The sequence below is a fragment of the Protopterus annectens genome, chromosome 5.part0 (genome assembly GCF_019279795.1).
Source record: "Protopterus annectens isolate FY-2018-M chromosome 5.part0, PAN1.0, whole genome shotgun sequence".
Taxonomy (NCBI): Eukaryota; Metazoa; Chordata; order Ceratodontiformes; family Protopteridae; genus Protopterus; species Protopterus annectens.
This window is the reverse complement of record NC_056735.1, coordinates 461,627,894-461,651,085: the sequence shown is the minus strand read 5'-3', so window position 1 is coordinate 461,651,085 and position 23,192 is coordinate 461,627,894. Positions and strand designations below refer to the sequence as shown.

At 38.2% G+C, this 23,192-nt stretch overlaps 1 protein-coding gene across 9 annotated transcripts in view; it reads left to right on the top strand.

The window, feature by feature from the left end:
- The window catches only part of DMD (dystrophin), a 9,298,038-nt gene that overhangs the window by 6,121,501 nt on the left and 3,153,345 nt on the right, over nt 1-23,192 (top strand). For all 9 annotated transcript variants that reach the window (XM_044072398.1, XM_044072396.1, XM_044072400.1 and 6 more), the window contains one exon: nt 5,942-6,180. In XM_044072398.1, the coding sequence (XP_043928333.1) occupies nt 5,942-6,180 (239 nt within the window). The remainder of the gene's footprint in view (nt 1-5,941; nt 6,181-23,192) is intronic.

The window sequence follows — 23,192 nt, the reverse complement described above, 5'->3', positions numbered from 1 at the left end:
AATGTTCGAATTGCTAAAGACTGTACTTTAGTGATCGAACATTTAAATGTTTGAATATGAATACAAATTTTTAAAAAATGAAAAAAAACTAAAGGGTGTAAGCAGGGGGGCAAGCCCCCTTGAACCCCCACATCCCCGCTACTTAAATATAAAAACTCCAAGATCACGCTACAGTGTAGGTAATGGGAAATTTCCCATTTCCGCACTGTAGAACACTGAAGTGCGATCTCAGAGTTGGTATATTTAAGTAGTGGGGGTGTGAGGGGTGCAGGCGGACACATCCCCCCTGCTTAAACCCTTTCCTTTTCTTTTAATATTATTTCTTTACATATTTGAACATTTAAATGTTCGATCACTAAAGTTCGATCTTTAGCTATTCGAACATTTAAGTGTTCAAATATGTAATATAGACCCAAAAAATAAACATCAGGGAAAAATTGTAATAATATGCATTCCTAAACAGAAAGTAATATTCAAACCTATACCATATTTCATACAAACATTACAAAATAAAACATAACTATATAAGTTATAAAACTGCAATACATAATCCATAGAACATATGAGGTAGCCAGAAAATTAAATAAAAAAATGATGACTAAAGCCTGAGGCTACCAATGCTTAACCATATAAAATATTAAGCATATAATTATATCAAACAAGACTATCTAAAATATATACAAAGCCTACACTTATTTTAAGCAAGATCATCATAATCCAACAATCAAGCATGATTATTTATATCAAAACTATAAGAACAAAAAGGGGTAGGATGCTGCAATTACTTCTTCAATAACTATTTTAATTGTGGCAAACACAACTAAACCAAATAATGGAAGTGAAACCTCACACTAGCTGGAAGTCTAAAAAATTAATGTCGCAAGGGTTTCATTTTAAGCATGGGTTTCAGTGAGATCTTCATTTTCAACCCTGGTTCTACATGTGCTTTCAGCAATAGTATCCACTTTTGTTCACAATACCCAGTCCTGTTTTTCTTGTCAAACTCCCCTATATTATTCCTCATTAACTCTAAAACAAAAAATGTAAATGAATGCCCTGTTCCACTTTGCATAATATGTTTAGCAAAAGCACTAGCAAATTGCAAGAACAAATAGAGAAATTAAAATTAGATAGTGAAAAAAAAACAAATACAAACATGATAAAAGACATAAACAAATTGAATGATAAATACTTAGAAATCTTAAATCATGAAACCATGATCATTCTCGAAAGGATTAAAAAGGCTAACTATTTGATTAATCCTAAATACATGGATAAGTTAGCCATCAGAACAAAAATATATAACAAATCTAATCATATTAAAGAAATATACACCCCCCCATAAAAGAAAGTCACTGATTTAGAAGACATCTTGAAAGAATTTAGAGATCACTATAACATAATAAATATCAATCATTATTTAATGGATTCCCAAGATGAAATAAAAAAAAAATATTAAGATATAAACTAAGAAAAAACTGAGGATCAAATTAATCTTAGTGAAAGAATTGATAAAGTTCTCTTGGATTCTTGTATGAAAAATAAGTTACTTTAAAAGAAGCACTTTATATTCTTGTTTGACACTTTAAGCCCTAAGGGAATAAATTCAGAATTTAATTGGAAAATGTTTTTGTAAAATGTAATCTTGCTGCTTTATGGGTCTTAATATATTTTAATTGTTGCACTAATTGTTTTTTTGAATACTGAGTTAGAGTATATATACATGATACAGTTCTCATGTTTTTAATTTCCTTGAAGGCTTGCCACCGAGACATCAGAAGTAATAAAATAATTCGGTGGTCACTGGTTTGTTGTTCTGTTCCTAATCTAAGTGATGGGCCTATTTCAAACTCTGAATTAAGGGCTCAAATTAAGAAATTAAAATCAAACAAGGCTCCTGGGAACTATGGTATAATTTCTGAACTTTATAAATGAATGCCAAAAGAAGATTTGGATACACTCTTTAAAGTTTTAAGGTAGTTAAAAACTTATAAAATCTTCCTCCCTCTTGGAAGTACACCCTGATTTCCCCAATTCTAAATTCATATCAAGATCCTGTAAAATGCTTGTCTTATAGTCCAATCATTTTTATTAAATAGAGATTATAAATTATTTATGGCCATTCATGCTGATAGATTTAAACACTTTCTACCACTCCTGGTTGATGATATCCACACTGGTTTTATCTTAAATAGAAATTCATACGACAATATGAAAATATTTTAACATTAATTAGTTTTGCAAATAAAACAAAAGAGAACTTTAGTAAGTCTGGATATCAGTAGTGCTTTTGATTTGGTTTAATTGGAACTGCATCTCACTGGTACTTGAAGAAAGTAACTTCTCAGATACATTTATACAACTTATTAATCTTCTGTATATTAATTCTTATTATCATCCAAACAAACCAGTTGTTCACTTAAATGGAAACTATCCCCTTGGAAATTTTTACATGGATCTTTCTTTACTCTACATAGAATAAAATTAATATCCAAAAACAAGTTGGTTTGTTGGAGATTTAAGTTAGACACCAAAGGTAATTAGAATGAGATCAGTGACTTCCTACAACCTTTATTTTTTGACAAATTTATTTTAACTGAATCACTAGTTCTTTTCAATACTCCAGTCCCTGAATGTGTTACCAGACTGAAATATCTACTCCTGTAGAACATACTAACAATTGCAAGCAAAATAATAACAAGAAACTGGAAGAGTGAATCTGCTCCCTCCTTCAATGAATTTTTAAACATTGCAACTGAAGTCTGTCACCTGAAACAATGTATGCTGACCATATCTACTGAGCTATCAGTATTCCTTCACCAACTGAAACATATTAGCCTCCCACCTCACCCAGTGCTTTGGAGGATTGTCCTTTGGAATGACTGATCAGCATACTGGTAAATGTAACAAGCTCATTCTTGTTTTCTTTGTGTTCCTCTTATTTTTTTCTGTTGTCTTTCCTTTTTTTCAGTTAATTGAGGGTTGAACTGGAAAATACTGAAATAGTATGCTGTTCTGATGATAAAAATCTTCAAAATGGCAGGTTCCTTAAAACAGGAGCTCCCTTTACCATCTGCATGTAATCTTCAAAATGGTCTGGGAATTGATGATTGCATTCATATCTGGCATTTTTTTTTACAGAAAGAAAGGTATCTGTGTTAGGTATATGTCTGAGGATCATTGTTAATATGGTCAACACTTATTGCTGTTTTCAGGAACATTTGTGTCCCAAATTTAGCAGCAGCAGCAACAAATGCTGAGGCAGTGTGCTAACACTAAAACATAAAGATAAACATTTATTATCATAGCTAGTCATTTACTATTTTTTATTTTATTTTATTTATTTTTTTAAGTAGGTAGGCCCACTGGACACAAGTTTACCTCTTTGGATGTGATGAGGGAGTGCTGTCTCTAAAGTCATACATTAAGCATATTGAAATGGAAGGAATCAAACTCTTCTATTGACTTCAGGAGCAGCTTGCTAATGTCTCAAAGCATCAATCCTCTTTTTCGATTAGAAGCATTTCTTTCTTTAACCACGGAAGGAATTATAATCATGCATGAAGCAGAAAACATCTTATTATTCTTGTTATAACCAAGCATATTGCCAGTAACCAGCTCTTTCATAGGCAAAACTTAATCTGAAACTAAAAGAAAAAGTACCTTGTCAAGCAAGGAATTAATGTAGTATGACAGAAATAGTGTTTTACTTGAATTTACTCATGGTTTGCAAGTATTTCCCCAAAACACATTGGCCACGACTAAATCCTATGATCACTTATAACCTGTAAAGGTATTTATCTGTTAATTTGTTCAGTGTTTTTATCTGATAACTAAGACCTCTTGGAAGTCAGTGATTATGTTTACTGATGTTTTGGTGTTAAAAGGTTGTAAAGCAAATCACAGTGTGTTTTTGTACATGTACAGGTCTATATGTGACTACACATTTAAAGATGTGGATATGAATGTTGTCTTTATGTTGAAACTAGGTTAAGTCAAATCTATGCTTCTGAGTGCTTTAGCTAGTCTGACTAATTTTTTTACAGCTATGTACCAACCATACCTCTCAACCTCATAGAGCAAAAAATGTGGAAGAAGCCATAAAGAATGGGGGATCAAAGCCCCAAAACAGGGACAATTTTTAAACATCGTTCTTGCAAACTTAGGAACTTGCTAGAATAACAGGTTTTACATTAGCATGAATTTTCTGAAAGGTATGAATTTGGAAAATCAAATGTTATATCATTATTTTCTGACATCAATCCTCAATGAATTGCCAATGATTTGTCAGAAAACTATATTTTTATGAGAAATGGACCAAAAATATGATGCAAAAATCTGGACAGTTGAGAGATATGGTACCAACCTTTGTGAACAAGTCATTTTTAATGTCATATTTATCAGTGCTAATTATAGTAATAAAACTCCATTTACTACATATTGTTTCTTTTTCACCAGCCTTCAGGCCTATCCTGCCACGATATCCACACTGAGCTTTATTATATGAATATTACTATGATTGTTGCCATATAACGTGCACTTTCAAATACATAAATACACTGAACTATATTCAATTAGTTGTTTTTCTCCTTTTTTCACCATATGCATATCAGAATTCTTTGTAGCTCCTATGTGTCATAAACTGAAGGAGCCGTTACTACAACCTAAATGACTTGTTTCAGTTAACATTCTGAGCCCATCAGGAACCAGTAAGGGAAGCAGGGAAAAGAAAGGCTATTCTAAGCTTTCCCTTCCTTGGGGGAAGATAATAATATGTGTCTCATATACGTGTGTCCCACCATGAGACTTTTGGGTGGAAATCAAAGAATATGATAGGGCAGATAGCCTAGTATGAACCTATGAACCTATGAATAATTGTTAGTTCCAGGTGCTGCTGGTTTTGGATTGTTGCTTACATAGGTGATGTTGCTATGTTACATCCATTGATTTGAAGAAAATAAAAACATATACAAGGGTAGATTTGGAACAAACAGAAAAAAAAATAGTTTTAGAGGATAAATACCAGATTGCAGGAATGCTAAACCTTTTTCAAGTGGATTTGGTATGAATGAATGTCTTTACTCATTTCCTTTTATAAGTGTTCATCTTATTCTGAGATTTATGTGAAGCTGCCATACTGCTACAACTTGCCTTCTTTTAATATAGATGCATTTTAAAAGTCTGTGATTCCTCAGACAGTACAATATTAATTTGCTGAATGAGCATGTGCAAAAATGATTTCAACCCTTTTGTTACCACCCTAGCCAGATAAATTATTTCAAAAGTCCTCCACCTAAGTAGAACTCTTTGTGTGTATGTAAAGCCTTCCATTACCAGTATGGCAACTGTTCTTTGTTTTAAATGACAGAATTCATTTTGTTGGATTTGCTATTGATTATAATTTTTAATGCCATGTACATAGCCTGTAAACAGCAGCATCAATGCTAGGCATGTGTGCATTGTCATGCACTTCTGTACACCAAGAGGAAACGTGGCCATGAAATAATGTGGTTATAATAATGGCGTTAGGCATGTGTGCATTGTCATGCACTTCTGTACACCAAGAGGAAATGTGGCCATGAAATAATGTGGTTATAATAATGACGTTAGGCATGTGTGCATTGTCATGCACTTCTGTACATCAAGAGGAAATGTGGCCATGAAATAATGTGGTTATAATAATGACATTAGGCATGTGTGCATTGTCATGCACTTCTGTACACCAAGAGGAAACGTGGCCATGAAATAATGTGGTTATAATAATGACGTTAGGCATGTGTGCATTGTCATGCACTTCTGTACATCAAGAGGAAACGTGGCCATGAAATAATGTGGTTATAATAATGACTGCCAAGAAAGTTAACACGTTCATGGTAACAAAAGTTGTCTGACTTGAGACATATTCTCACTAACTGATGGTACTCTGTGTTATATTTTTCAGTTGCTTCTGTTGGTCAAACAATTACCACAGTATCTCAGACCCTGGTTACCAGGGAAACTACGATCTCCAGACTGGAAATGCCTTCTTCACTGCTAGTGGAGGTTCCTTCTCTGGCTGACTTCAACAAGGCATGGGCTGAACTCACAGACTGGTTGGCTCTTTTGGATCATGTGATCAAAACCCAGATAGTTACTGTTGGTGATCCAGAAGAGATCAGTGACATGCTTGTCAAGCAGAAGGTATGTATATTTTAATACCTGTCATGTGACTTTTTAAATTCTTATCATTGAGATCTGTGAAATTATGTCTGGTGAACCTGAAGGATGAAAAAATCTACATACTAGACTCTCCATTTTGAAGTTAATTCTTGTAACTGATACATGGACACTTGCATAGAACAGCATGGTTTGCCAGAATCAGAGGGACCATAATATAGTATTGCATATTTGAGATGCATTTCATTATACTGCAGATTTTACAGTTCAGTCTACTTCCTTATTTTTTGCTTTTTCAGAATATATATCCAGTCACTGTACCTGTAATTTTCTACAGCTAAAGTTCAAATACATAATAGTATTATAGAATATGACTTCAGTTATCACTGTGATTATGCTCCCTGCCAGACACACACAGATGATTCATTCATTCTGCAAAAACCTTATTTTAACTGCAGCCGACCCGAATAGGATTCCAAATTTCATAGTTATTAATCTGATAATCATATTTGCAATATGAAATGAGCAAGGTTTACCTGGTTAGTGGTACCATGTAGTATAACAAAGCACTACAGAGAAAAGAATTTAACCTAGGTTGGTGTGTGTGTATGTAAGTGTGTGTGTGTGTGTGTGTGTGTGTGTGTGTGTGTGTGTGTGTGTGTGTGTGTGTGTGTGTGTGTGTGTGTGTGTGTTAGCAAAACACATCCGAATGTCCCATTTTCAAAAAAAGTATGCATCTAAAAAGCATGTAATTTATGAAAAAGAAGCCTGCTGTTTCCCAGTAGCATCACGTCATCTATCATTACATTGCTCGTATCCGTACTGAACCAGTAAGCCATATGAAATGAATCACTCCAGTTTGCTAGTAACAGGTACATAGGGTTATAGGGACAATTAGAAATCTTGTGCCCTGCTGTCTTTCAGGAAGCTTGATAGCTATGACTGTACGTTGACATTTTCTTCTTGCCATATACATAAAAAGATTATTTCTGAAAGCAGTTAATGACCAACTTCAGACAGTAATAATCCTGGAAGGTGTTAAATAACGTATCAGCCTCTTGTTTTTCTATTATTGATATTTAAGGTTGTAGATATTGTTTTAGCACTCCCCTCTACCACCACAGTATAGCAATCACCGTAATAATGCTAGCAAAGTGTACCCCAGCATTTGCTGTAAGTAACAGAAGGGTAAAAATGTTGAAGTCTGAATGCTGTTATCTCCGTTCTCATGACCCCTGTACTGCATTTTTCTTTCTTTCTTTCTTTCTTTCTTTCATATGTGTAATAAAAGTGGCTTGCTAGGGTGTGGAAAGTGCATGCTTTTGTCCAGCAAAGATATTTTGATGCAATAACCATAGGGTTACATCTGAAGGAAAACAATATATGGCTTTTAGAAAAAAGCAAAGAGGTATATGCTTGATAGCTGTAAAATGATGAACATTGTGTGAATTATACAGATATGGCTACATTTTCCTGGAAATACACATTTAAATCATATCACTGTGATCTTTAAAGGGTTGTTATTTGCAATTTTTTTTAATAAAGTGAATATTGCTTGTACTGCTGCTACCAGCACTTGTAAAAGTAATCAGTCTAAATGCACATGGAAGGAGGAAGGATAACCTGAACCTCCCACACTCTTTTAATTCACATGCTGTCAGATTAGAGCAAACTGAAGGCATCCCCCCACTCATCCCCCCCCCCACACACACACACTAACATGTTGAGCACCCATGAAATATGTCCTACTCGTGGGGAACAATGGTGTTGAAAAGGTTCAGTACTGACAAAAGTCATGACAACATTCTGCCTCCTGACATACAGATTTAATCTCTTTCATCACACTAATAATATGAACATTTACTTTATGAATTTTCCAGTAGTGTGATGGCTTCAAAATATTGCTGTCATTAAGTTAGTTCCTTCTTGTATGAAGGATACTTTACAAAAGATAACAAATATCTCTAAATGCATCTGATGTCAGTAAAACAGAATATTCTTGTAACTTCAAAAAATCTACTGTGGTCATTACCTCAGTCGCAGAAAGAGCAATCATAGAGTCTGAATTATGGCATTAACATAGCTCCGTTCATGGATTTTAAAAAAGAGGCTAGCACCTTTAAAACTGGACATAGTAAGACATATAGTATTGTTAAATTCCACACATCAGAAGTCACAGCTACGTACTCAACTTTAAATATGGTACAGTAAAAATGAACAGAATCCAATCTACAAAAAGTAATGAAATGCGCTGATAGATACTGACCCATAAGTCAGCTGATGAAAGCTTTAGATATTTCTGGTTCTGTAAAGCTGTGTAAATGAATGTTTCAGTAAATACATGTATAAACTAATCTTGGTTTATTGATATAATTTTCTAGAATGATTACTTCATAATTGTATTGTGTTAATGTTGAATTACCTGTGTGAAATCGATTTATTAAGATAGCATTTTGCCAAAAGTATCCCAAGCATTTTATTTCCTTCTGTAGTAGAACACGTTTATGCCATATACTTGACCACAAACACATGCACACACAGTTGCAAATAACTCTAATAAGTAAAAATAGTTGCAATTAGTTCTCTTGCTCTTTCAGGCAATCTGTGTCAAATTGTGATTTAAATGCTTATAATCTTTGTCAGGTTTATTGCGGTCTCACTGTATCATAATATCATTGTCACTAGCCCATGCTATCTTTATGGGAAGAAGAAAAAAAAGGATTTCAGACATCATTAGCCCTCCAGTGAACTTTTCATCAGAGTAGCAATAATGAATCAAACATATATGAATGGTTATACTATTAAGTACTGGTGAAAAGGGTATCTGTAATGCATGAACTGACCTCACTGCTGTGTACCTTTTATCAGATGGAAGGAAACTTGCTCTATTTCAGATGTTCATATGCTTCAAAAGATATATGCTCAGCTATCCCAAGAAAGAACATGCTCTGTAAAACCAGTCTCTGATAAGCATGATAACAATATGTCTGTTAAATATATATATGGATGGAAAAAAAAGTTGGCATAATTAATGAGATTATTACTGCAACTAATTAAGATACAGGATTTTATTCTGACCTCTGCTTATTGGCTAGCCTGATAACAGTCAGCAGGATGATAGCCTACAATTTGCCTATAGACATATCGCATTGGGGTTGCCATAATGGTCAAGGTGTTTACCTCATAGACATAAAATACGGAGACTGATTTGCACCTTGGAAGAAAAATTTGCTGAGGTTAAATAACCTGCAACAGCAACTAACCTAATACTTATTTATATGTGAGTATAAGGATTTCTACAAAGAAATAGATTAAAAAAAAATTAAAACAGATGTATGCAGGTGTTTTGCACAATATGTTAAAATTATGTAGATTAAGAAACAAGTCAGTGAATTTCATTATGTATATAAGAAACAAGTGCACTTTATTATATGTGTATATATTTTTTTCTTTACCTATAGTGAAGAAACACTGGGCAAAAACAATTGTTCATTTTCATATGCACAATAAGCTAAAAATTATATTTATGCCTTTTAAAATATGGTTTACTTTTATAGAGCTATCACATCACCAGTGAGTACTGCAAGTCTTCATTTTCTAATTTACAAAATAAAAATTACAGTGTCACTTCCTAAATGGCAACCCTCATACATCTAATACAAACATGTTCATAAATCATATCTATATGCATCTCTCCATGTCTCTTTCTCTCTTTCTAGATATATACATCCACACACAAACATATATGCACATATTCATGCGCACACGCACACACACACACACACACACATATATATGTGTATATATATATATATATATATATATATATATATATATATATATATATATATATATATGTTTTTTTTTTTTTTAATTTCTCCTGGTCCACTCAATAAAAACACAACACTGAATGACATATGACATTTGACTACCTATATTAAACTTCCATAAATATGACTTTAACCAAAAATATGACACAGGTGATAATAACCTCCATGAAAGAAAACATAAAATAACCATAAGGGCAGCATAACCACTCACCCCTTATCAGCAGCGTCCCCCACTTGCTCACTTATCTTTGCCCTAATAAGGCAGTGTTACCCACTCACCTTCAATTTATTGACTTACACCACCATCCAAATAAGCAGCTCTGCTTGCTTATTAACTTATCCAGCAGAGCAGCCGCTCACTTTCCTTCCCAACGTATTGAATTGTACATCCAACACCAGAGGAGGAACAGAAGAGGCCAAGCCTGCCCCTCTTCTCCACCCACCAGCCTGACCAGGCTGTTCCCCCTCTCTTCAATAAGCTTCCAGTAACCTAACCACCATTAAGGCATCCAGCCAAACATCATTTGGTGTACACCATCCTCTCTAACCAAGCTATAACAAAGTCATCACCTCCTAAAACCTTTTCACATAACTAACGAGAATAGCCAGTTACCTAATCAGCTGAAAATAAACCGCTGATCCCTCTCCTATGCTAAGATAGCAACCCTAACCTCATAACCTAATATAGCCGCAAACCTAACCTTATAACCACTGATCATGAAATAAAAAATCCTTACCCCATGACCAGTGGAAGCCCCCCCATGACTCCAAGGGCATTACCAGCCAACTGGACCACTAAACAGTAAGCCCACTGCCACTTTAACCATGCGGAGGTAATTGCATACCATCATGCCACCTTGCGATCCCATTTTACCATGCAGTTAATGTAAGAACCAAAAAGATCTCTTTACAGTCAGTGCAATAACAATCGTAACAATTCTTTGTTAATTAGCATCCAACTGGACAAGCAAACAATTGCATAGGCAACATACATTACAACCAATATTCCCACATTAACACCGGATAGCAATCCCCTTGTAAAACATTTGTACTCATACCCTGGTTATTAACCGACAATTGCACCTCCAGCACTGTAAAGCACAAAGCCATCCAACAAATGAAAACCCAGCATTACAAAGCAAAACATCTGATAACCAAAATAACATTTGCTGACCCACACCCACTCTTACAAAAGATATAAAAACATCCCTAAATGAAATACCCCCAAAAGGTAAAACAGGCCATACATATTAGGCCAAATTTGAATGGTCTGGAGAAATCTATAAACTGTGTTACTTGATTCTTCAATAACCTAGTACATGAAAACCAACCTATAATGCCCAGCACTAAAGAAGTCTGACCGCCTCTCCTACCGAAAAGTTTAACCCTCACAAACGTAACTTGCCCTTCAGTTCATTGACCGCAACCTGACATTGTCGTCCCTACCCTCTGATAACTGAGACTCGCCATTAATCAAGAGATGCTACCAAAGATGGAAAACTTAATATCATCTTTACTTAAACCTCACTCCAATCTATATAGATAACCATAGCTATACCCTTAAACCTAACTGGAAATCCTTCCTCGCAGGAGCACTTGACACGCCCTCTCTACCCTCTGCATGATCAGAACTACCTAGCCAAATTACCCTCCTAATACCTCCTTCAGCTGTAAATATAATTATACCCATCCCTTGCAATGATTGGTATGGTCCAATGGTAATACTCCTACAACCTGACTCATTTCAGTGAAGACCCCATGTACCAATAATGCAGCAAGCGCTTCAATCCTGATGATTACCCTCCTATTCAAAGCAAAAAATCAAACAAAATCAAAGACATTACCTTGTAGTTGCAGAAAAAAAAACACACACACACAATAACAACTCCAAATTCAGCTGCATGTTGGAAAAGTGTGACCTCATTGCATACTGCTCCAGCAGCCGACATTCGCTGCAACCTCCTCTCTCACCTATCAAGTTAACATCCCTCTTGTAGCCAGGTGCTGCAACTCTGCACCGTTTCCATCTATAAAATAAAGACAACTGTAAGTCTTTCCTTCAACAGCAACAAAGTCCTGGAAAAATCACTTCACTAATGTACCTCTCCTACTGAAAGTAGAGCTTATTGTACTGCTCTATGACCTTACAATTTGTAGTTATTAAATCCGCGGTGGTACAGCAGCAGCATTGTTGCCTCACAGCAAGAGGTTCTCCCATTCAATTCTCAGCTGAAGTGCGGAGAGTGCCTTCTGTGTGGAGTCTGCATGTCCTCCCTGCGGTTGGATGGGCATTCGAAAGACATGTGTAAATGGGCGTGCTTTCGTTGAAGGTTGGACGTCGAGCTGGCACCTCGGTGTTCGTGAAAATTTCCTGCCAATCATTAGCGGACTGGAGTTCCGCTGTGGTGACCCCTAGCTGGGAAAAGCCGAAAGACAAACAACAACAACATTAAGTATTTCACCTTTTGCCCATTCGCTCCACATTGCGAGGGATAGTGCTTCCCTTTCAGAGATTCAAACGGTTGAAAACTATGTCCACACTCTGCTGCCTGTCAGTTACTTTCAGAAATTAACCCTCATAATTTTCTAATGAATCACCTGAAACCAAAAATATTAAGAGAAATGGGTAGAAAACATGGGGGAGAAGACATTCAAAAGGATAAGCTGGCCCCACTCGTCCCCTGTCCGCCTGCTCCAGAAAAGGCATGCCCAGACCAAAACCAATCTGCAGGAAAAAGATGAATGTTCTGGGAAGAGTAAGTCTACCAATCAGGTGTCTACCTTAATTTTTGCCAGGATTCACAATCTGAACCTTCTGCAGAAATCTGGAAAATTGAAATCCATGCTCAGGATGGAGCACAAACCCAACTCAACCACCAACATGATGACCACCTGCTTCCATGGCCAAGGTCCATCATGCCATGGACACATGGCAAGCGTCCATCTTCTGCAACCACCACATGGCTTCACCCACCCCCTCATTGAGTTTCAGACTTCATTTCCTTGAAAGAAATTGCATCTCAACCCAAAATGTAACACCTTTTCAACTGTATAAGAGCAATTTTTAAAATATGTCACAATTCTCAAGTGTTTGACCCCGTCAGATGTGCAGAGGTTCATAGGTTCATAGGATGGTACTAGGCTATTGGCCCTAGAGCCTATACAAGCCTAGCCATAAAAATTCCCTGGATATTTTTTCCCACAATATTTACTTCCCTAGACCTCTGTCTAGCAGGGCTACTGACATCATCCCGGGGTGAATTTCATATCTCCCATCCAATCGTAAAGGTTCCTTTGGAAGAGCACCAAGGAGGAGCTCTGCTTGACATGTATGGGCAGTCTATTCCAGAGTATGGGGAGTCTCTGGGTCAGGAACCTAGCCCTCCGGCTCTGAGGGATTGGGATTTCTTTAAGTGGAGCATGTCCAACAGCTCAGGGTTTGAAATGGCCTTGTATGTTAAGCAGAGATCGCCTCTGAGTAGACGATGTGCCACAGAATATAGCTGGAGTTTTTTTAGACGGTCAGTATAGGGCATCTGCTTTAGGCCTGTGATTCCTTTAGTGAGGTATTTCTGTGGCCTTTCCAGCTGTTGCAGATGTCTAGTGAGGTACATACCAAATGAGGAGTTGTACTCTATAATGGGTCTAATGAGGGATGAGTACAGTGGGACAATGACCTCCTTTTTTCTTGATGAAAAGCCCTTAGTGATGAGGTGTGCCACATAGAAGGATTTCCTGACTGTTGTGGTGATGTGGTTATCGAAGGTGAGACCACTGTCCACCTGTGCCCCTAAGTCTCTAATCACACTTTCGGTGTTTAGTGTACTGCCACCTATGTGGTAATTCATGGGCACATGATTTTTCCCAAAGGGGATAACTATACATTTCTTGGCATTAAGCTTGAGCCCATGGCTCTGGCACCAAGCATCTGTTTCTGTAAGGCTCTTTTGTAGAATATCCACATCATTTGGGGATTCAATAATGGCTTATCTGCAAACCTTGTTAGTCAGAGTCCCTTAGTGTCGGCCTGTACTTCCAAGAAGTAGATGCCAAACAAGAGGGGTCCCAGGACTGAACCCTGAGGTACTCCACTTGTCACTTGTCTGGAGCTGGATTTGGAGTCAGCTACTTTTACAGTCTGGGTTCTGTCAGTAAGCCAGTTGGCAACCCATCGAGTGACATAGGGATTTATGCCCAGCTTAGTAAGTTTATCTATGATTCCAGAGTGGGGGATGGTGTCAAGGCCTTGGTGAGGTCCAGATAGGCCTTACCCTCATCCACAGCTCTGGAGACTGATTTGAAGAAGTCAGTCAGGTTCAGGAGACAAGATCGGCCCTTCACAAACCCAAACTGGGTGGGGTCCAGTGTTTGAAGGTTGCCAGTGTCCTTGTTTATAAGCTCCATGATAATGCATTCCATGCCCTTGCAGATCAGGCTCATCAGACTGATGGGACGGTAGTTCCCGGGATCCAAGTTGGATCCCCCCTTGTGGAGTGGGATCACTGTAGCTGTGTGCCACTCAGTGGGCACGAAGCCTGAGGTGAAGCTATGATTAAACATGACACTTAGGTGAGGTGCCAGTTCATTATGTAGTTCATGTAGTACACAGCCCGGGATATCATCTGGTCACGTGGATGCTGTATTCTTAGCTTTGGAGAGTGCATTTTCTACCAGTGTGGCCATGATTACTAGAATTTGGCAATCTATTGGTAATGAGATGGGTATGAGAGGGGGTGAAGTTTGCTCTAAATCGATCTGCCAGGATATTGGCAATATCCTTGGAATCAGTATATTTAATGCCATTCTGTTGTAACTCAGAGCATATCTGAGCATTGCCATTTAGATTCTTGACATAACTATAGAATGCCTTGTGGTTGTCTTTGGAATTTCTGGCAATTTTATTTTTGTAACTAGCTTTGGAGGATTTTATGCCATATCTCAGCTTCTTACTGAGGCTGGTAAGGGAGTTTTTTGTATCCTGGAATTTTCCTCTTTTCAGCAACAATTCATTTCTTCTGTTGTATAGTTTGTTTATGGCAGTGGACCACCAGATTGGCTTCCTTTTTTTGGAGGAGTGTTTCTTGGTTCTATTTGGGATGGCCCGATTCATGCACAAGTGGATGTGTTCGTACAGTGCCTTAGTATAAGATTCAGCAGTCGAACTTTCAGCTCCCATCTGCATGGGTGTCATGAAGTTTGTCACTTCTAACTTGAGTAGCATGAACTTCGTTTTGGAGAAGTTATTTATGGAGGTTTCCTTACTGGGGGGTGGGGCTGGGATGTGGATGTCAAGGGTGATTTGCTTATGGTTAGACCTGACCAATGAGGGGGTGACCACTGGTGTGGAGCATCTATCTCCCATGTTGGTAATGACCAGGTCTAGGGTATTGGAGCCCCTGGTGGGACAATAGATTAGTTGATCCAGGGCATTGGAATTTATGAATTCCAAGAACCGTTGGGAAAAGGTGTTGGTACCCGAGTAGTTTTCCCAGTTAATGGCAGGGTAGTTGAAACCACCCAGTATTAGGTTGTATCTTAATATTGTCCAGTATGTTTAGAAAGGTGTAGTGAGAATCTTGGAGCATGGTGGGGGATCTGTAGCAAGCTACAATTTGGATTGCAGTCTTAAGTAGTGTTGTTTGCACCTGGATAATTTTAGATGTATTGTGTTGAGCAACTAGCCTGGAGGTGTGAATATCCTTGGTGAATATGGACACTCCTCCACCTTTAGTGTTTCAGTCTTGGTTTGGTAGCCGAAAAGTGTGGTAAGAGTTGTAGCCTGGTATTGCAGGGGTGCTCTCTGGAGCCTTGAACCAGGTCTCATTTACTGCACAGACATCGATGTTCTCCATTTTTAGGAATGCATTTTGAGGTTTAGACTTCTAGCATTGACTAGCATTACCTTCAGATTTTGCATGCTTGTATCTGTTACAGTGGTGGTTTTGTCTTTGAACCTTGTCTAAAAAAGGTACTATAGGGGTGGTGAGAGCTTTAGCCAGTAACCTGAATCCCAGGGATGACAGGTGTAGACCATCTCTGGCAAAGCATCGTGGTTTGTTGAGCATGTTGTCCCAGGCAGACAGATACTGGATCCCCTTTGAATGACACCAGAAGCTTAGCCAATTGTTGAAGTCAATCATTTTGTCCTTATACTGTGGTATCATTCTGGCTGAAGGCAGGATGCTACTCAGGGCTAGGGTAATACTTGCCTGGGCCACATGATCCGAGAGCTCTTCTATGTCTCTTTTCATGTAGCCCAGGGAGGTACGTCTCAAGTCATTCACTCCAACATGGATAATGACAGAGTCGTATTTGTACTTGTTGTGGAGTGACTTGAGTGCATGTGTTATGTGGTGGACCCTGGCACCCAACAGGCAGCTGACTGTCATTTTCTCCTTGTTCAGCCTGGTGAGTGGAACATCAGTGTGCCTTACTATAGAGCCACCTATGACTAAAGTGTTGGGTACATTGTCTTGCCTTAGCGGCTGTTGTTGGGTGGCACACTGGTGTTGTGAGCTATGTGTCACTTTGGTTGTGATTGGTGTTTATTTGTGTTTCAGCTTCAGAGGTCCTTGTTGCTTGGGAAGGTTAATGTTAAGGGCCTCCGCGTATGTGGGTTTAGTGTTGTTATGTGTGGGTGATGATGGTGTGGGTTTTGAAGGGCTATGTGTTGCTTGAGGTGTAGTGCAGATGTTAACCTTCTCCTCTTGACTGTCCAGCTCAATCTTGGCTGGAGAGAGCTTTGCTTCCAGTATGGCTATTTAAGTGCATCTCTTGCAGGTTGTAGTGTTGGGTGGTAGGAGAAGAGGATTTTCTGTGTACATGAGGCAGTTGCTGCATTTCCCCAGTATGCCCAGATTCACCAGGTGGATAGGAGAAATCACAGTAAGCTGACCCTTTGACATGCCTGTTTAGGTGCTTTTTTGTAAAGTTCAAAAGCTGTTTTCCTTTACCTTTGCAAGGTACTTTGCAGTTATAGGCTTTTTACTGCCTACGATTAATTTCTCCTTATTAACAAGGAGAGTTGAGTGTTTGAACTAGTTTAAGGCTTCCTAGTGCTTTCCAGCAGGTTTTAGAGCAAGTGCTAGTCACAGGGGTTCAGATTTTAGTGCTACTACTGAGAAACCAGCTAGTTCTAAGGGAGAATTTGAAGAACAGACTTTCTAGTACCTGGAATAGTTTAACCATAGCCTGGCAGTGCTGCACGATGCGAAAAATGCGCAAACACACGCGTTTGTAAGACAGAAAATTGAAAGGGATAGAAATCAGCCCAAAATGGCTAAAATTAAAGTTTCAGAGCTAGAAACAACTCCTCTAGTGTCAAGACAGGCAGTACAATGCTCACCACTCCCACTGGTAAGCAGTAGGACTTCCCTATACCACATCAAGGTCTGGATAGCTCTGAACACAAAAAATAAAGTCCTAAAACCAGCAAAGCCTGGGATTTGGACTACACTAGCTAGGAAAACATAGTAATATTATGATTACATTTCAGGTCTTTGACCACCCCGCCAGTATATCTGGCTTCATTCAATGTAGTGCATTAAGAGGCATAAATTTACGTCTGTCATTATTTTAAAAAAAAAAAAAAAAAACCTCCATGATTTAACAACGATAAGCCAGAAACCACAATTTTCCGAGAAACAAACCAAATTATATGGCAAAATCTGGACAATACAATAATGGGGTTACAGATTTAAGAGAGTACAGCCACCTCTTATAGCAAGAAATCCAGACAAAGCCATAAGTAACAGAGAGAAAAGGATCCCAAAATAAACACAATTTCAAACGTCATTCTTACCAATTGAACAAGCTGATAGAATAATAGGTTTTGCATTAGCACAGACCTTCCAAAGGGTACAGAGTCTGAAACTCAAATGTATGTCATTCCTTCGTGACTTCAACTCTGAATAATCTGCTAGTGATTTGCCAGAAAACCACAATTCCATGAGAAACAGACCAACAACTGAAGCAAAATCTGGACAGTTTGTGAAACTCTGTAGACCTGAAAGATTAGCGTACTGTGAAGTCTATGAGAAACAGCCCAACAAGTGAAGCAAAAATCAGACATTCTGTGAAACTGTAGACTTGAAGATTAGCATACTGCGAATCCTGTGCCATGAAAAAAAAAAAAAAAATACCAGTCTGCAAACTCCTTTAAGAGTCCAGGGTAAAAGTCTGCTCAGAGAGCAACCCCCTGTAAACCACCAGATGATCTACATGAACACTTTAACTTCTAATTAGTACTCAACCAGTGACCCGACTGTCCAGCTCTCCACCAACAGGAACCAATCACAACAAAAACTGGCACAAAACCAAGGTCATTAAAACCATTAGGAACACCCGTCAGGATAACAATCAAACTGTATCCCTGTTGTATGAAACTATCATAGCCCAAAATATGCAGCTAATCTGAGAGTGCAACAGCATTCAAACAGCTGTCGCCAAGGGACAGCACTACCTATTGGATCTCAAGGATATAGCTCAGAACAAGCTTAGTAATAAAAGAATGAAGTTAGCAACTTCGCTGCTTAAGGGGACCATGTGTATTCATCCACCTTCATTAAACATCCCTTAACAGTTACAAAAATATGGTGTTCTTGATTCTGCCTCATAGTGGCAAGGGATGATAAACTTAGAAAGCATGCAGTCAATAGTGTGAGCTGACCAAATAATGGTTGATGTAATAAGCAGTTGCCAAAACTGCCACCAAGGCACACATTAATGTACATACACCCAGAATCGGGCAAAGTAAACATACAACATTCATAGATGTCAATTTCGCCATCTGAACTGAATACAGTAAAGACTGACTGAAATAACGTTTCTTTTTTTTTTTTTTTTTTTGTGAGTTAATGAGGGACAGACTCTGTTATTTATTTGCAACATAACTTACTCCTTACCATCAACAGTTCACCTGCATTCTCAATTCAGCTTAGCAATAGCTTGTGTCAGATAACCTTCCATGGGAATTTTGAAGCCAAGGCTCTCGCTCCTAAACCAGTATGCCACATTTTATCTCATGCTCACCACAGTAACTCAATGCTTGTGATATTTTTTTTTGAGAACCGGTAGGTTAACTAAGATCCTGTGTGCCTTAAAGTTTTTTTTTTTTTTTGGTAGTAATTTTGAATTCAAAATTAAAACACATTTATGCATTTACACTTAAACCAATATGTGGAGCAGTATCCAGGTTATTACATTAATATTAACCCTGGTGACCATCATCCATAGGTAAATATGGCTATTAGTAATTAATCGATTACTACTCCCCTTCCATGCACAGCCACAGCATGCATATCATTCACCAGGACCATGGAATCAGAAAATTTGTGCTACAAACTGGATAAATACATTTCAATTTAGGTACTGTATTAACCCGCGTATTCTGAAGGCATAATTCTGAAACTCTACATCACCCATCATTCCCAGCCCCAGCCCCCAACAATCTCCATTCACTAGAGAACCACAGCTTCAACAAGAACAGCCCACAATACATGGCACAAACCTGGCATCTCTGCATGCCAACAGTCATACATCAACCAAACCCTATAAACAGCACCACTAGCACCCCACATGCCTGCTCTGGCCACCACAAGATGACTACTCTCCATTCTCCTCTAGCCAACAGTCCCACCTTGCTCACCCAGGCCGATGCACATCTCCACCGCATCACAAACCCCCCTATTTGCCCTTGACATTCAACAACAACAACAAAAATATTAAGGATGGATACACTGATGGCCAAACGACCTCAATGATCAAAAAGCTGCAGTGCAAAATCCAGATCCCCCCGGCAAAACCCCCAGAAGGATCACTTGACGTCACACAAAAGAGCCAACAGTAAAAAGAACATTACCATCAAAGCACAGAACATACATTATCCCCGCCCCAAAAAAAACAAAACAACCTCTCTGTCCGAATTCTTTACAACCCCAGATGCAGAAAAGGCATTTCACCAAATTCAAGTGACCTTTCCACATTCCTATATTATCTGTGGTTCCCACCCTCTTATTGAAAGCCCAAAGAGAATTAGAGCAGACAAGCCAATATATTAGTTAAGCGTACACAAACCATTATATTAGTTAAGATTAAGCATCATATATGCAATCGCCTTTTTTTTTTTTTTTGTAATATATACCAAAATATTACAACGAGCATGTGCGATAACAACCCCCCCAGACACACACACGGAACTCGCAGCCCATGGAAACCCTCTCTTTTTCTCATCCTGTTAAGTTTTATCCACTTGATGAGAGCAGGAGAGAAAGCCAATCTACCTTTACACACCAACTCCACATGGACCTGCATACCTCGCTACTTACATGACAGCGGCCAACCACTATGTTGCCTAACAACTCGCAGCCCAAAGCCCACAAAACATGATAACTAGAAAGACCCCAGGAAGGCTGCGATCTCTCAAGGATCCTCCCAAACAATACCTCCCAAGATCTCTCACCACACTACTCAACCGTGACCCGACCCCAAGTCAGCAATAACAATTTAAAATATGTTCATCCACAATTAGTTCTGAGGGCTCTAAAATCAGAGCAATGAGAGCTCACTTGACTAATGTATAAGTTCCTGAGCTTCACCGGCACCACCTTCTTCACCTTTCTGGTAGATATTCAGCAGCCTAATCCAGAGCAGCAGCATCAGAATTTTAATTGCCTAACGAGACAACAGAGCCCACAACAAATTGAACAGTATACAATACAAAAAAAAAAACTAGTCTCTGTACTTAAAAGACATCAACTTTAACCAGTACACATATAGCCATACCGTATACCCTAGGAACTCACCTCCTCATACCCACCACAAAACCAAGGCCTACCTGAACAAAGAACACACTGGTCGTCAGGACATGAACCTGCAATATAGCAAGTTCATGCCAAAAATGTGACTTCTACCTCAATTACACTTGACAAAACCCACTAAGCCCCTCCCTACCCTTACTTTATTTCCTCCTAAACATCCCTTCATCCCATTTAACCCAATCCTCCCCTTAATATCTTAATTCCTGCTAATCTATGTGCCTAGCCCCCACTTGAAAATGTCACAGGACAAAATGGTCTGTTCCAAACCTCATTTTACCTTTGGTTACCAGGAAAGTCCAACTGAACACAATCCTTTATCAGCAGAGACCAGGGGACAAAAGCTCCACATATAACACAGATTAATAAAGTACAATTTCACAGGTACAGAAACACATGACTATGCATTTAACATCAAATAAAACATAGGATAAAATACTTTAAACTGTACATAGACTAAAAGTAGGATGGAAAATGGTACATTAAACAGGTACAAAAATGAAACATCATAAGCTGTACAATCAAAATAACTTTTAGTATGAAGTAGTATTATAATAATATAAAGTAAACACCAGCTGTGTATACTTAGAAGAAGGAGTAGCTGTTGAGAGGAACTAAGAAGTATAAGGAATGAGACTTGCAAAATACAGAGAGGTCAACTGCCTGAAAATAAGGGAAGAGTGTTAACTCTAGAAGAGCAAGAAGGAGGCGGAGTTAGACTAGCCTGGGATTCACAATTACAAATTCAATTGGCTTGTAGGTGTGTTTTTAAAGATTTCTTAAACTAAACTAAGGATGTTGTGGCTGATATATTAGTTGGCAAAGAGTTCTGTTTTGTAGCTATGAAATTAGAATAGAGGGAGGCACCTGTGGAGATGTTGGCTTTAATGACTTGAAGGAGAGGTTTATTGTTAGAGCATAGAACCCTAGTATTGGAGTAAGAATGTATTAGGTTTTGTAATGCAGGAGTTTTCTCAGGGTAGTAAAGAATCTTATGGGTTAGTATAAGCTGGTTCTAAATGAGAAGGTGGTGAAGTTCAAGCCATTTGAGTTGTTTAAGGGCTGAGCAGTGGTGTGTTTGATGTGGGCTGTTGTTAGTGAACTTTGCAATTTTGTTGTAGCAGGAATCATGTTTAGTTATATCTAATTTTCTAAGATTGGTGAAGCTAGGGGAGGCATATTGAAGTGTGGAGATGAGATGTGTTTGTGTAACTTTAGCCTCAGTGCTGTTTGTGAGGAATTGTTTATTTCTGTATACCATCCCCCCAGTTTGTTATGTACTTACTTTATGGTGAGTAAAACATGAGTGTCAATTTTCATTTTTCATTCTATCTCAACTAAAAATTTGGTGTGAGTGTCAGGAGAGAGAGCAATTTTATTGTTATAAATTATAGTAATGGTGGGTGTGGGAGTGGAATAATTAGTAGGTTGGAATATGAGAAGTTTGGTTTTATTGGGGTTTAGGATTAGTTGAGAGTTGGTAAGCCATTCTTCTACAGAAAGGAAAAAGGTCTGTGTTTGTAATTGAAGTTCTTGGAGAGAAGGAGAGGAACAGATTAGCATTAAGTCATCAGCATATTGGATGACTGAGGCATATAAGGAAGAGGTATTGAGGTTGTTAGTGAAGATAGAGAAAACTAAAGGACCAAGGATGGAGCCTTGGGAAATACCGCAGTGTGACTAGTAATAAAGGAGAGTTCTTGCCTCCACTGTACTGCTTGCTGTCTACTTGTTAAATCTGAAACCAGGAGATGGTGGATTTGCTAAGAGTCAGTTCAGAGAGGGATTCAATGAGTTTGTAGTGGTTAACCATATCAAATGCCTTGGAGAGTTCAAGAAAAATAGTAGAGATGTAGTTGTCATTCTTTCTGTTGTTCTTTAATATATGAGTGAATGACATAAGGACTGTTGTGGTGCCATGATAAGGCCTGAAGCCATGCTGAGTGTTTGTGAGAAGGTTGAGGGTTTTGAGGTAATCCATGATTTCTGTGTGTATATACCTCTCCCGAATTTTGGATAGCAGTGAGAGTATTGCTATAAGCCAATAGTTGGTTAACTCTTTTGAGTTACCCCCTTTGTGGAGTGGAATAATGTGATACATTTTCCAGATCAGTGGTTCCTAGATTTTCAGATATTGAACAGTTAATAAGAATGAATACAGGGTATGCAATGGCATCAGCAGCTATTTTTAAAAATTCATTTGACAGTTTATCTGTGGCCTAAGTGGTGGGGTTAAGTTTCTTAAGAAGTTTCTTAATTGTATCAGAAGAGACAGGATGGAGGGTAAAGCCATTGTTTTTAATATGGTGCTTGGGTGTTTGTTTGCAGGATAGACAGCTTTGAGTGTTAACTAGTGCAAGAATGGATTCAGTGAAGTATTTGTTGAAATGGG